At 43.2% G+C, this 16,588-nt stretch overlaps 1 protein-coding gene across 1 annotated transcript in view; it reads left to right on the top strand.

Moving 5' to 3' along the window:
* Window positions 1–16,588, top strand: part of LOC146821513 (uncharacterized) — a 436,639-nt gene that overhangs the window by 400,755 nt on the left and 19,296 nt on the right. The window contains exon 19 of the mRNA XM_085612507.1: window positions 14,600–14,822. Within this exon, the coding sequence (XP_085468633.1) occupies window positions 14,600–14,822 (223 nt within the window). The remainder of the gene's footprint in view (window positions 1–14,599; window positions 14,823–16,588) is intronic.

Here is a 16,588-nt window from a genome sequence, read left to right as displayed (position 1 = left end):
GAGTAATTTGTTTAAAATGTATCCACTATACTAAACACAGTTGCATCATATGCGCTTTTTATGTTGAGCGGTAGCACCACTCAATGGCTCCCCATCCGACCCATTGCCCATTTTCTAATCTATTGTGATAATGATGGTATTGTTTTAGCCAACCTGAAACAATTGTAAATGATCCCTAATTACTTAATCTAAGCTTTTACTGGGACTTCATTGTGATTGTTCAATAAACCATGGAGGCATTTGGAACAACTAAAGTGCATATGACATAAAGGGCCTTTACCACGAAATCGGAACCACGCATGTCTTTACATTAAGGCTTTACCACGCATATCTTTACCATGCAAGTCTTTACAACGGCATACTGAATTTAACCCCTCCGAAGTCCAGCGCTTTCCCTACAGTTGCACAGACTGGAGTTGGAATAGTAAATTATACCTCTCCAAAGTCCAAAGCTTTCCCTAAGGCATGCCTTTGTAAAGACTTGCATGGTAAATGTATGAGTGATAAAGACGCATTTGTTCTAAAGACTTCATTGTAGAGGCATGCGTTGTAATGGCATGCATGGCTACGTCATACAACCGACATAAAAGGTAATTTAGGTATACTATGTGTTTTGTCACAATGTTAAAGGTTTTAAAGAATAACACATGACACGTTTTTTTAATTTAAAACCAAGCAATACACATTTTTTTTTTTTTTAGAAAACCGTAATTGACCATATTTCATCAGGGTCGACACCACAAAAAGAAAATTCTAGTCAATTGACTAGAGCATTGGCCTATAGGGCGCGCCATTACGCTACATCATAATACATTTAGAAAGACAGCTCTTCACAAAACATGGTTAGTTGAAAGTCTACTGACATGTAATAAACTAAGTGCAGTTGTTAAACACCATTGGCTGTGCATTAAGCATTAATTTAGCTATTCTAAATGGTAGGCCTCAAAAGGAATATGCTGATTTACCTCCATGGGTCAAGAGAGGCTTCGTACCCTATCAATTATGGAAATACATATATGTTGAAATATTGAAGACTACTCTAAGTAATCAGGTGGCACTTAAGGGTCAATTAGATTTTCTAATCTGTGTACTTTAAGCCATTCCATCAAGGGGAATTAGTGTGTCATAAACAAAACACCATCCAATAGATTAACTAAATTGAGATTGACTTGGCTTATTATTTGTTAACTCCTGATGTAAACTTTAATAATATTAACAAGATTGACTTTTAGTAGCATATTTGGGGTATGCCAAGAATGGGACAGAGAAAGCGAGTGTATGGTCCTAGAACAGGAAATTGGTGCGTTGGAGGCTACCCTGCAGGCGCAAAGTTCCTCCCAGGACAGGGATCAAGCGCAAAAGAGGCTGGAGGATGCCCAGCTAAATTTCAAGCTCAAGCTGTAAAATAAGTGTAAGGATAGGTGGAAAGCCAAGCGTATGAATCTCTTCGGAGATGGGGAGGGAGCAGGAGCACTCTAATCCTGAAAAATCAGAGATGTCGCAGAATAATATCAAGGACTTAATTTTCAGCTCGCAGGGCGACAGCTCTAAAAATGCTGGGGAGATGAAAGGTCATCTGGTCTCCATTTTTTCTGCATCATATACTGGGCGATCACTCCAGACCTGGATGGTCTCCGGGGGAGGCTCTGGGACTGGGATCTCCCAGGGCTTACAGAAACAGGAAGGGAGTCTCTTGAAGCATAAATTACGGAGGCTGAAGTTTGCGAGCATTTGAGTCAGACTAAGAATGGGAAAGTTGTGGGGCCTGATGTTATTCCCTCTGAGCTATATGAGATACTGAAGAATATGGTGGTTCCTTTCTTGGGGAAATTGTTTGATCCCGCAATCATAGAGGGCAGCTACGCTAGTGCAGATTTTCAAACCCACTAAAGATCCTAATAAGGCAGACTCATATCGCCCAATTTCTCTTTTAGATGCTGACTGCAAGGTTCTTGCCATTATTCTGGCAGGTAGGCTGGCTAAGTTGGCTCCACAACTAATTCACCAGATCAAAGAGGATTTATCCCTAAGCGCCAGATCCATGATCTCACTCAGCAGTTAATTGGATGCATCGATCTGGCCATGGCTCACTCGATTCCATTGCCAGTTGCCACAATAGGGTGCTGCTAAGGCCTCTGACTGGGTCTGTTGGGCGTATTTGTGGGAGGTCTTGGCAGTATTAGGGTTTAGCCCGTGTTTTATTCTGATTTTTCAGAGAATGTATGCAAACTCATCAGCGTAAATTTTATTCAATGGAGCTCTGACCGAGAGTTTTGGCATTACTCGTGGTACGAGGCAGGGGTACCCTCTCTCTCCTGTTTTTTAAATATTTATATCCAACCATTTGCCCAGTTACTTAGAAGTGACCCCCAGGTAATCCCTTTTTCCACGCAACAATTAAGGAATAAACTATCACTCTACCAAATTATTTAATGATCTATACATCGGAGCCTCTTCACACCATCCCTAAGGTAGGACAGTTAGCGGAAGAGTTTGGGGCACTGTCAGGTTATTCCGTGAACACAGCTAAATTGGAGATTATGTGCTCGGATATCACCAACTGGGATCGGGAGGGGACTGAATTTAAGTATCTGGGCATCTCAATAGTTCAATCATTGGGGTTGCCCCAGTAGATAATTTAGAATGGGTAGTAAAGGAGATTGATCTGCTCCTTATTAGGTTGAAAAACTTGCTACAGTTGATTCATGGGCGTGTGAATTTGATTAAAATGTCGGTTTTACCTAGGTTGACCTATCTTCTTAATTGTATCCCCCTCACGTTTCCTAAAAAAGAGATAGAAAAAATACTGAGAAAAAAGTTTTATCCGGGCTTCTGGGGCAACTAGGCTCTCTTGGAAAAAATTGAGGAGGAGTTTGAAGAAAGGGGATCTGGGATTACCGGACTTAAAGATTTATTGTATTGGCTTTCCAACTTAAGAACTGTAGTATGCTTCTTGGAACACCGAATAGTTCAACTTGTGGTAGGATTCTAGCAGAAATGGTGACAGGGTTGGGACCCACAGGCTTTTTATACAAATTTGGGGTGCCCAAGTTTTTTAAGAAAGGTCGCCTGAAAGTTTTAAAATCTGCACTTTACAGGGTTAGGAAGATATTGGTCGTTAGGTGCTATTCCCATTTCTCCCCAGTTTGGGATTCTCCGGGCACCCCAGAACTCCTACTGGATGGGCTGAGTCTCCCTTTGCAGGAGGCCGGGATAACACGTTGGGGGCATCTTTTTACAGTGCAAGGTCTTTTACCATGGCAAGTACTGAAGGCAAAGACTGGGGGCTTCCTATCTACATTTAAATATGTACTGCTCTCTTCTTGGTAGCTGAGTGCTAATTCAGAGATTGGTAGTGCCTGGGAGGTCAAAGTACTCCTGCAAGATATACAGCCCATAAGTAAGGAGGTCGCTATATGGTATCAGAAGCTCTTGGAGGCAGAGGATGAAATATGGGAGCCACTGTATGACACCTGGAAGGGAATGATCCCAGAACCTTAGCTCCCACATTGGTGGCAAGTCTCTTTGGGAAATTATTATAATCTATGGTCAAGCCAGCCAATCTAAAAAAGAATCACTTTTTCACAATTAATAGAATATACTGGACACCTCAGAGGTTAGCAAGATTTGTGAGTTCCCCGAATACCAAAATGTAAAAGATGAGGCCATCCCGAAGCGAATTACGAGCATATGTTTGCCACTTGTACCTCGATTAGTTGGTGCTGTAACAACGTGAGCCATATTATAGCCAATATCCTTGGAGTCAGGATTGAGATGAGCCCCATACTGGTGCTGTTGGGAGTTGAAACTGATTCACTTAGCCTGTTGGGCAGGTCGCAGAGGGGCTTACCTTATTATTTGGTGCTTCTTGCGAGAAGGGAGATCTGCAAACATTGGTTAGATCCAGCAGCTCACCTCCCCGAGGATTGGCTTAAAGCCTTGCGCTGGACCTGCAGATGGGCTTGTGCTGTACCCCGGGTAGAGCGGATACTATCTAGGCAGACTTTCTAAGGTGGAGTGGTGTGTTGGAATCGGAAAGCTGAGCAGTCCTATGATTGCACCAAAAAAATATGGATGTTTAAGCCCAGGTTGGTGTGGCTGGGCCACTGCTTGTTCATCAGGTGTGAGGTTGGTTCAACTGTGTCACCTAGGATTGCGGCAGCTGTGGTGATATGAGGACAAAAATAATTGACTTTTAGTGGGTCGGGCGATAAAAAGATCTGTTTTTGAACATAGATTGTTTAACAAATTCTTCCAAAAGGGAGTAGATAAATAATTGCAGCGTGAAACTGAAATGATGTTCATAAGGCACGATCTCCAGTCAGTATGCAGTCATTCTGGTAGATAGTGTCCTGCGTAAATACTAAAAGGTCAAATGAAGAAATCATTTCCTGTAAATAAAGGCCAATGACATGCCTTTTTCCACCAACACAATTGTATTTTTTGGGGGAATATGGTATTTAAAACAGTGTGGATGTCTCAATTATCACATAAGTGGTCCATTAGGAGAATATTGATTTAACAATTAGGAAATGTAAAATGTCAAGGGCCCAAGGTCTTGATAGTGTACCCATTACTATATACCATTAACTATCATGTTAATGGGCAAAGATCTTCTCTAGATCATTAAATGTCTGTTTTTCTACTCTAGTAAAACACTCATCATGGAAAGGTAATTTATAAAAAAAGAGACCAAGTGACCAGGAAGGTAGTTTCCACTATATAGCAATTCTAGAAGCCTCAAGGAAGATTTTTGTCAAACAAATCCTACAACACTTCTAGGATTAGGTAAATGAAAAGCAATTGATTATGTTGCATAAGGTGACATTAACACAATCAGTAATGCCCATTGAATTTGATTGTGGAACAGAATATAAGACAAAATCTGAAAGTTTGTACGACCTTCATCAACCTTTCAAGTACCTTTGATAAAGTAGATCATTGTAGTATGTTCTAAACTTTCACCTTTAAAAATTAGTCTAAGTGTTTTAAAATTAATGCTGGAACTGCATTCTGACACTTAGGTGTGAGTCCTGTTGGGAATAAAGAATACATATTCCATAAAAATGAGTACATCAACTGGATTGAAGAAACAGTGTGTGATCTACCTGCTATTTTTTTCACTATACCTGGCAGACTTTGAGAATTATGTGACTGATAACCAATGTCATCCTCCAATTTTGGATGCTATACCAGACTCAGTTAATTTATGTTATTGACAACAATCAGGGCAACAACACCTGCTAACCGTAATAGATACCTTCATGCAAACCCATAAGTTAGAAATACATTTTCAGAAAACCAAGATTTCGATCTTTAGTAAATGGCAATTAAAACCATTACGGAATTGGCGCATTGCTATTACCGACTTGGAATCAGTCATAACCTATTTTTACTTTAGTATTACCTTCCAGAATCTGCTTAACTTTGCACAAAGTATTGAAATCAGATTTATAAAGCAAATTCTGTGAGAATTACTTTGTTATATTGCTTTCAAGTATTGGCAGGGAGAATGTGACAGCTTTGAGAATAGCATGTACTGCTAAAATTCCTGCCTTTACCTGGAATGCACATCCTTTTGACACCCTTACCATTCAGAAAGACTTGAAGGCTGATTTTTGACACTAAGAAAAATGTTGTCTTTGGAACAGATTGTCTTTTTTTGGGCTCGTGAGGCTAATCTTTAGGGGCTGTGCTCATATCGTGGACTGTTGTTGCTGGAGCTTCACATTGGTGCTCACCACAGGCTATCATCGCTGTAGTGCAAAGTGCAGATCTTGCATTGCCTGTCAGCGCTGGCCGTCACTGTAGCATGAAGAGTCTGGTGCACTGGAGCTTCGAGTTGGTGGTCATTGCTGGAAGCAAGATCTCAGTGTGAATGTGACTGTTCACAGTCGCAAAGAGCCCAAAAAGTCAGGATTTATCCCTTTTCTTCAGAAGAGTGCACTCTGATGTCAGCCAAAGGTCCAAGACCTGTGGAGGCAGGGACTCTAGCAGAGATCAGCACTGCTCAAGCAGGTCCAGTTACAGGTCCATTTGCAGCAGGTCAGCTGGGAAGTTACAGGGAGGCTTTGGAAGCCTGTTGTGTCCCTGTCGCTCAAATCAGGAGGTCGGCCAACTGACCTTTGAAGTCACCCAGGTTAACCTGAGATGAAGGGAGAAAGTCCAGTCTTCCTTCTCAGAGAGCAAGGCAGGCCTCAAGCAGCATTGCAGTCCTGCATCTTTAATGTCCATAGGTCCAGGAGAGTACTGATGAATTGGTCTGAGGATCCAATAATTATATTTGGTGCCATCTTTGAAATGGGAGAAACCTCTGGACTTCCCCCCATCTTGTTCTGGAATTTCCTTTCCTTCCAAAGCTCCAAGGGTTCTGTGAGATTATAGGCTGGTGTCAAGTTCTTTGTGAGAGTGCTGGAGGCAGCTCCTTTGGAATGTAATTGGGCAAGGAACAGCTCCGCCCCCCCCCCACCCCATCCCACCAACACCTAGTCCCCCTTAGTCTCACTGCCTGGGAACAATACACAAAGGCCAACTACACCTAGTTATGTGACCCAGGACACAGGCTGTAAAGACCAAATAGTTAGGACAAGATATTTCCATCTTTCTAAATGTGGCATTTTGTGAATTATGACTTCAAATCCAACTTTACCTTTAAAGAGGATTTTAAATTACAATTTCTTAGAGACCAAACATGACATTTCAACCTATTCCCAAACAAAAGTTATCACTTATTGATTATGAGTAAGTAACCCAATGTTATACTATGGGAGAGGTAGACTTTGCAGAAGTGAAAAAAACAAATGTAAGTGTTTTCTTTACCAGAACATGTAAAACTTAAAAGTATATGTCCAACTTTTTTAATACACTGTACTTTGCCCTAAGGGCTGACTTGGGCCTACATTAGAGGTGCTTAGATGTATTTAAAAGGAAGGTTTAGGCCTGATAAAAGGTATCTTTTGCCAGGTCGAATTGGCAGTTTAAAACTGCACACAGGCTGTAACAACCGGCTTGAGACACGTTTTGAAAGACTAATTAAGTGGGTGGCACAACAAGTGCTGCAGCCCCACTAGTAACATTTAATTTTCAGACCCTGGCTACATGTTGTACCATTTTACTAGGGACTTAAAAGTATATTAAATATGGCAATCAGATGTAGGCCAATTTTACCATGTTTAAAGGAGAGAGGACAAGCACTTTAGCACTGTTTAGCAGTGGTAAAGTGCACAAAGTTCTAAATGCCAACAGAAATGGGTTCAGAAAACAGGAGGGGTGAAGGAAAACAGTTTGGGGATGACCCTGCAGAGAGGGCCAAGTCGAACAATACAGATTGCATAAGAGGTTAGATAATATATTAGCCAGGTCTGGTGGCTTAGTGGACTAATCTGTCCACTGTAGGGGCCTGTGTTTGACCTCTTCGTTGCAGGTTCAAATCCCGACAGGTCCACTTATCCATTCATCCTTCTGAGGTCACTAAAATGAGTACATTTGAGCTGGGAAACAATAAACATCTGTTATTCAGTGGCAAGATACTCTTGGGTGAACGTGCGCTTTACAAATACATATGTTATGTTAATCCTCTCAACAAACTATTCGTTCCATTGAAAAAAGTTTAGTTACATCAAAAACATATACATATGAAAGTTTATTCAATTTGTAAATTATATATTGCATTACATAAATTATATCATTTCTTCAACAATGTGATTCCAGCCAGATGTTCTGTGCACAGTGAAACAGAAAAGTGCTTATGCAGTGAATAGATGCTTGTGAGTAAAAGTCAGTTAACATCTTATTTTCACTTTGAGTTGTTTTCAGGCTTGGCTATAATGTCTCATAAAGTCTCTCAAGTTGGGCATGAATATAATCCATCTCTTCCACTTCTCTTCCAACACCGGTGATAACGTATCAGTTGTCACTTACGGCACAGGACTTGTTGGCGTCCATGAACATGATACTACCTATGGCGATCATATCCTCGTCAACGTCAATCCTGTCGACAACTAGACCCCTGTTGTCAATGGCATCACCTTTGACGTTGAGACCCCCGCTAATGATGCCAAGAATGTCCTTGCTCCTGACCTATCCATTGACGAGAACCTCAACGTGTGCCCTGTTGATGACAGTTTTTTCCACAGCAGTTACTTTTTCACTTTGCAAGTGACACCAAAAACGTCCGACACAACTTCTGGACTCTGAGTTGGAGAGTGAAGGATATTTCAATGGACTGCTTATAGCCCTACATAGTTAGATGCCCACTACATCCTGGAATCTGAGGGAGACACTGTGGATGATGAGTTTACATATCAGTCGTTTGACTATCAACCACAGACTTTTGTAGCTCATTATCCTCATAAACCCTGTACCCCTCATTGTTGCTGCCCAGAACCTGAGATGTTGCAGGTGCCTTTTACATTTCTGACAACATCACAACAGATGATGGACACCTTTAAAGACTACTTCCACAGGAGTCTCGCTGACTCCTAAATATATGGGGGATAAGGACTATATTTAGATGTTGAGCATGAGGGTGAATGACCTAATAATGAAGATATAGAGGAGTGGGATGACTATGTCATATCTAAGGAACGTGACAAGTTACCCATCCAACTGGATTCGCTTCCTAACAACATAACCCGTTTCCATGTGCTGATGGAGAGAACAGCTCAAAAAATCAATCTTCCAATCACCTCCTTGGAGCAGTAGTACTTCCTGTCTGACTTCAAAAAGCAGCCACATTAAATAATTACAGCAATACCTACACTAAACTTTGTCTGGTTAAAAAACCTGAAATCAATGAAAACACGAGAAATAGTATCTAATGGAGGTTTCATAATGCACAATCTTCCCTTTGGAGAAGCAATAGAGGGCCCCAGACGCAGCCCCGGCCTGCCTCCTGGACCATCGAAACCCAGACTCCGTAATAGCATTTGCGGCTAAGTGCAAGTCGAAGAGCCTAAGCATGCCTTCCTCTGCACCCCTTTACAGGTACAGAAACCACATAGATAATTTGGGCCGTGGAATTGGTTCCATTAGCCAAGGCAGAAAACGCCTTCACAATTCTAGGCCGTTATGATAACAGATGTGGCATGCCATCTCGCCACTAATCGACTTTACACTGGAGGATAAGAGGGTCATGGTTAAAGTTATCAGAGAGGGTGCAGCAACTTCAGCAGCTATCATTGATGCGGCTGGGGATGTTTCTAAAGCAGGTTATCACCAAGTAGCAGGAGCGCCGGTTTTAAGAATGCAAGTTTACTGCAATCTGCAGTTTTCTGTCCGAAAGACCAACCAAAAATCCTGGACATACAATTTGATGGACTCAACCTGTTTTTTAAGCATGTTGACGAAGGCTTGCAGAATATTTAACAGATGCAGTTATGGCAAAATCTCTGGGAGGTCTCCAGTATCATTGTTCTGGTCTCCTGTCTTCTCATGGCTCACAAAGATCTCAGATATATAGAGGAGCTTTCAATCACTACGGGCATCAAGGTTGCCCATATTACCCTCCAAGAAAACCCAGATACGACCAAGGTAATACACCCAACAGAAACCACAGGCAAGAGTATGGCAGATTTTCAAGGCGAAAAAGAAGCTCCTCGCACACGCCCTCCCAGGGCAACCAAAAACAAGTTTTGGCTTCTCGCCGGTCCCCTCACCTCTCCCCCTATCCTAATACCTCTACGTCAGCAGATAGGGTGACATTTCCCTTTTGTGCCGCCGCATGAAAGGCCAGAACAAGGGACTGATGGGTGAGGCAGATTGTACGCTCTAGTCACATCTTAGAGTTTCTTCAGTAACCACTCTTCTGCCCATTTAGGAAGAACCATCATTTGAGAGAGCTGCAACATGAAATTCTCTTTCTCCTTCTCTAGGGAGCAATGGAAGCAATTCTGAAGGGCCAGAGAAATCAGGGATTTATTACATATTCTTTCTGATAAAGAAGTAAACTGGTAAATGGGGACCATGATCATCGACCTCAGGGAAAAGAACAAGTTCCTCCAAAAACAAATCTTTCACATTGGTAACGCTCCAGGAAATCTTTCTTAAGCACCTGATAAAGTACTACCAGACAGCCCTGGATCTTCAGGCTGCATATTTACACATCGAAATACACTGGCAGCACTAAAAATACCTCCTCTTTTCCGAGATTAGGACAGCCCTACTAATTCCAGGTGCTTCGATTCGGCCTCAAATCAGTGTCGTGCATATTTACAAAGTGTCCAGCTTCAGTTGCTGTATTCCTCAGATGGCAAGTTCACCAATTGTACCTGTAGTTTGACGACTAGCTTATCAGGGCTCCTTCAAGGGAAGAGGCAGCCTGCATCAGTCTCTAAAGCGAGTTTGGTCTTACTCTAAATACAGAGAAGTCTTCTTTGGAACTGAATTCGAAGATTCAGTTCTGGGTAGCATTATTTGATACTCAATTGAGAAAGGTTTTCCCATTGTCTAAAAGAGTGGTGATAGTGCAGGCCATGGTAAGAAATCTATCTGGAAAGCAATAAGTGACATTGGTGTCTACAAATCTCTTCAGGGCCTTATGTCATATTGCATAAGGTATATACACTTTTGCAGGCTCCAAATGAGATCCGTCCAACATGAACTGGATGCAAACAAATAGGAGGCTCATGGGACGACAGTCTAAATCACAAGATGGCTGAAGCAAACACTATTGTTGTGGAGATTTCCAGCGAATCTCAAAGCAGCTCTCTCTTTCCAGCCTTCATTAGACAGAGTAATGCAAACAACAGATGCATCCATGGGCGGATGGGGAGCTCACATGCAATGGGGGCGGGGAGAGTGAGCGTGGGGGCATGGTCAATGGCGTGTCTTAAAAACCAAAATATTCTGTAACTCTTTTCGATCAGTCACCTTTAGTTAACTGCATATAAAATAAGTTAAGTTAGAAATGAACTATCAGAGAGCCACAGAATTGAATCCAGTTGGTGCAGTAGAGAATAGTGACTTGTGTATGTTTAGTTCTACAAGGTCCCAGTCTGTTTCAGAAAGCACTGTGAACACGTACGCCATTATTCTAAAATTGCATTACAAACAGTATAAGATAGGCTGCTCCAAAATGTGCAAACTGATTTAAGATTTTTTTTAAAGTGCTTCCAAAATATAGATTCTTAGTAATACACTGTACGTAAAGCAATTTTTTTATAACTGTCTTTTAAAAGCATACGCTTCAGAGCTTAGCTGATAGCTCCCTTGAAATACCTCTAGAATAAATGTGTGTCATCAGGAAGCCTCAAGTGGGTCTATCAATTAAAGCCTATCCCAGCCTCCAAGCACCCTTTAGATCTACAGATTGACCAGTTGCGCACATTTACATTTCTTTCAGGGAAGCAGGCACCCTGGTAATAAGGGTTGTTTAGCTATCTGTCCTTCCCTCAGTTTCACAGCACAGGAGACTCCCAGCCTTCTAGTTCAGCTAAAGCATTTTAACTGTTAGAATGAATTGTCCCGGGACAGTTGTCTTTTCACAAAAAGTAGGGGAACTGTTTTCCTAAAATTAAAAAAAAAAAAAGAATGGGCACGTCTTGCCCCTCAGATTCCCCCCACCTCCACTTTGACCACTGCTTGCAAGAATTGTCGACCAGCGGCCTCCAGTCAGACGCAGAAAAGATGCTTCCCATCAGCGATCTGGAGCTGGAACAAACGACAGCTAGGTACATCCACATATACCTTATGAAGAACTACTCCAAAATGTTTCCCATTGATATTTTACAATAGGGCCAAATGTTAGAAGACTTTTTTGATTTTTAAAGGGTCTCCCACTTTTATAAAGTTGGAAGCAGCAGAAACAAAAACATTTTAATGACTGTGGGGTGGTGTCCGGACACATTTCATATGTCTTCTGCACTTGTAGAAGAGTGACTGTTTTTTTTTTTTAAACAGATTTTATTAAATTTCAATTTTCAACCCGGCAATCGCCACATGTTACAGTCATACACAATGTTGTGATACATTGAGGTCATCGTACGGTGTACATGCATTATCATCAACAATAAGTGTATAGCACAATATTTCAACTATCCCATCCCTCCCTCCCCTTACTTCATCTGGCGCCAACCTCTCCCAGTGTATATTTCAAGGTATTCCCACAGCTACTCCCAACTGCATGCAAATATTCAAATGGGTATATGTGCATCCCACAGTGCAGGAAGCACAAACAATGGAATCCCCTAAACGCGGAAACTGAAAAACAGGGGCTAGGTAATGAAACAGTCATTATGTCCTAGCTATCGGCACAGGTGGCGGGGCAAAGGCCCTGAAGGCTTCCAGGATACTGTCCCAGTCCAAAGAGATAACCTTTTTGCGCAACCCCCGAGCCTCCTCCCGACGGATGGCCGCACTCTCCGCACCACCCCATCTCACTACTTCCCCATGCCAGTTGGAAAGTGGGGGGGGGGTGTGGTCGACTTCCACCGCATCGTAATAGATCGTTTAGCCAGAAGCAAAGACAGGTCCACAAAGCGAAGTTGCACCTTCTGTGCCTTAGGGCGTCTTATCAGCCCCAAAAGGCATTTGGCAGGCGTGCCCGGGACCGGGATCCCAGCCACAGTTGTGAGCAAGGACAGTACCTCGGACCAATAAGGGGTGAGCACAGGGCACTGCCATAGCATGTGCAGTAAATCAGCACCCTCTAATTTGCATCTCGGACAGCAGTGGTGTGTGGCCGGAAAAATAAGTTGCAAGTGGTGTGGGGTAAGATACGCCCTGTGCAATACCATATATTGTATTAATTTGAATTTGAAGAGTGACTGTTAAGGGGTGTTTTATCAGCAACCATCATGCTTGACACCACATCGACCATGAACAACTCCTGGCCCACCTTCCACAAGAGCCTGTTAAAGAACCAGTGAGAACCAGAGTAGGATCCCTGCTGCATTACTATTGACCAATAAAATGATTGATTTGCAGCCAAGGTGACCTTCCATACGAGAGGTACATGTATGAGTTTAAGAGGAGGATTGCACAGCAACCCTTTTGACCTCTCAATCTGCACATAGAACCTGGGTCAATAATAGAAATTGTTAAATCTCATTCAAGAATCTTGTCCTCCAAATGGGCAGACTGTGGGAGGCAGCTCTCCAAAGAGAGACGCAACGTGGCCTTAGAGCAGCAGAACATGTTCAAACCTGGTGTACCAATTGATAGCATGGGGAGGATAGTGAGAACTAATTGGGGTCCCACATTGGTTCAAGCTAAATTCATACCCACCCTCTATAGTACTATTACATGGATACCTGTTATACCACACCCGCCCACTGACTGATATCTCCACAGCCATTTCCCCCATTCATGATGTGACGACCCCTGGCTCTTTGGGCAGCCCTCCAGCAGGCCTCAACTGGTTTTGCTGTGATTTAATTGTTTTATGTTTTTGCACCTGATTGAGACATTGTTTGTTTTGAACTATGTTGAGGAAATTAGCTAATGTTCACTGACTAGAACCACCCCTACGCCATCTTATATAGTCAAAGCTAATATTACAATATTTTCGCACTGACTGATGGGGTACACTGCCTATCTCCCTGCTGCTGGTACTCCTTGAAGTCATAATGAAGAATGGGACAGGGTGTATAATTGAGAAGTAATGTCATTAAAACACTTGCTGTTGAGAAAGTGCAACGCAATAATATTATGTTAAAAAAAAGATCCTTGCCTCCAAACCTCAATTTGTAGAAGTATAAAGAAATTCCTTTGCAAGAGGCAATGAAACAGGCCCTAGTGCCTTTTACTACCTTGGTATCACGTTTTATATTACCCTAAATATAACATATGGAATTCCCTTTGCAGGAGTTGAAATTAGTTTCGTAAATGGGGTGTGCACTATTAACTAACCTCGTGTTGGATACCATGGAGGCTATAGAGATGTCCATGGCACAATTGATTTGAGAAATCTGCATCCCGCCCCAGTCACAGCAACCTCATAAGGGCATCTTTAAAAAGTTATGCAGCACATAGAGTTGAAGCGCAACACGCAGTCTTGCTGAACCGAGTACTCTGCTTAAACAATATCTTCAATGCTTCTAGACAAAGTCTAAATCCCCAGTCTTTACTTGAAAAAGACATCACTGGAGTGCTGAAGATGGTCATTGAGAAATAGCTTGTGTTCTGCATAGAGGAGCAGATTTACAAGGAACTAAGGCATCTGCAGATGCTTCAGTTTCCTTGTGCCAGCGACAAATTTCCATGCGCCACCATGGCTGCACTGTATTTACAATACAGTGCTCCATGGCGCAAGGATTAACAGCTGCGTCAGAAATTCTGACGCATCTGTTGGCCCAAAAGTCACGCATTGCTGAAGTTGAGTCACAAGCATGACGCAACTCCAGCAATGTGGAGTTTCAGTAAAGTCATTCCTAAGAGATGCATCATCACATTTAGGATAACGCTTCAAGCAGAACACAATTGACCCCCAAAGCCTTTGAGAATATAGCAACGAACAAGAATGTAAAGCTGGATGTATTTGATACTGGTGCTTCTCTAATTTGGAGCCTTCTCCTGTTGCATGCTTTCAGAAAGTGCGTTTATTATGTGAACCGACTGAGTTAGGTAATGTTTGCATTATTAATGTTGTGTTTCTTCCTAGGTACATGATTCGTACATTGAACTGGCTGATATACTGCTAAAAACCGACCCGTTGGCCGCTGTGGATGTGTACTGCAAATTTCCACTCAAGCCGGTCCAAGAACAAACATTTGATGATGCCTTTATCACTGGAGAAATTGTACGTCTACTTATGAAACATGAAAAGTATGATGATCCTCGGTTACCCGCCAACATGATTGCAAATGGGAAAGTCCTGGGCCTAGGTAAGTACACAGACAAATGTAATGGTTTGCACAGAACATAAATTAGTGATTTGTATTTAAGAAGGGTCACCAGTTTTTAGTCAAAGTGAAGGAATAAACTTGTATGGTACAACGCCAAACGTAATCCCCTGATACATTTCACCAAATCTGCTCGCCTACGAGGGGACTCCACATGGTAACAAGCATTGGCATGGATTTAACCCAGATCTCTTGACTGGGGGAGAATGTCTGCATTGTCAGCATTCCGTCCATCAATTGTATGTTGTAACGCTTTTCGCCCTAAGTGGGATGGGTATTCCCAGACGTGGGACCCGTGCTCACTACGCCACTGGAGTCAAGCTATCCTGGCTGATGACGGCTGATAGCCAGAAACCGGTCCTAGGATACTTGATTCCGGTCCAGGGAAGACATGGCCTGGTAGTTCGGACTGGACTGTTCCCATGAGGCACAGGGTCAAGACTGATTTGCATATGGCCATGTCTAAACTGGGGTGGTGTAGTGGGCAAAAGAACGATGGATTTAACCCAGATCTCTTGACTGGGGGAGAATGTCTGCATTGTCAGCATTCCGTCCATCAATTGTATGTTGTAACGCTTTTCGCCCTAAGTGGGATGGGTATTCCCAGACGTGGGACCCGTGCTCACTACGCCACTGGAGTCAAGCTATCCTGGCTGATGACGGCTGATAGCCAGAAACCGGTCCTAGGATGCTTGATTCCGGTCCAGGGAAGACATGGCCTGGCAGTTCGGACTGGACTGTTCCCATGAGGCACAGGGTCAAGACTGATTTGCATATGGCCATGTCTAAACTGGGGTGGTGTAGTGGGCAAAAGAACGATGGATTTAACCCAGATCTCTTGACTGGGGGAGAATGTCTGCATTGTCAGCATTCCGTCCATCAATTGTATGTTGTAACGCTTTTCGCCCTAAGTGGGATGGGTATTCCCAGACGTGGGACCCGTGCTCACTACGCCACTGGAGTCAAGCTATCCTGGCTGATGACGGCTGATAGCCAGAAACCGGTCCTAGGATGCTTGATTCCGGTCCAGGGAAGACATGGCCTGGCAGTTCGGACTGGACTGTTCCCATGAGGCACAGGGTCAAGACTGATTTGCATATGGCCATGTCTAAACTGGGGTGGTGTAGTGGGCAAAAGAACGATGGATTTAACCCAGATCTCTTGACTGGGGGAGAATGTCTGCATTGTCAGCATTCCGTCCATCAATTGTATGTTGTAACGTTTTTCTCCCTAAGTGGGATGGGTATTCCCAGACGTGGGACCCGTGCTCACTACGCCACTGGAGTCAAGCTATCCTGGCTGATGACGGCTGATAGCCAGAAACCGGTCCTAGGATGCTTGATTCCGGTCCAGGGAAGACATGGCCTGGCAGTTCGGACTGGACTGTTCCCATGAGGCACAGGGTCAAGACTGATTTGCATATGGCCATGTCTAAACTGGGGTGGTGTAGTGGGCAAAAGAACGATGGATTTAACCCAGATCTCTTGACTGGGGGAGAATGTCTGCATTGTCAGCATTCCGTCCATCAATTGTATGTTGTAACGCTTTTCGCCCTAAGTGGGATGGGTATTCCCAGACGTGGGACCCGTGCTCACTACGCCACTGGAGTCAAGCTATCCTGGCTGATGACGGCTGATAGCCAGAAACCGGTCCTAGGATGCTTGATTCCGGTCCAGGGAAGACATGGCCTGGCAGTTCGGACTGGACTGTTCCCATGAGGCACAGGGTCAAGACTGATTTGCATATGG

This window comes from Triturus cristatus, chromosome 6 (genome assembly GCF_964204655.1).
Source record: "Triturus cristatus chromosome 6, aTriCri1.1, whole genome shotgun sequence".
NCBI lineage: Eukaryota > Metazoa > Chordata > Amphibia > Caudata > Salamandridae > Triturus > Triturus cristatus.
Note: the sequence above shows the minus strand (reverse complement) of the source record. Positions and strands in the feature narration are given on the sequence as shown.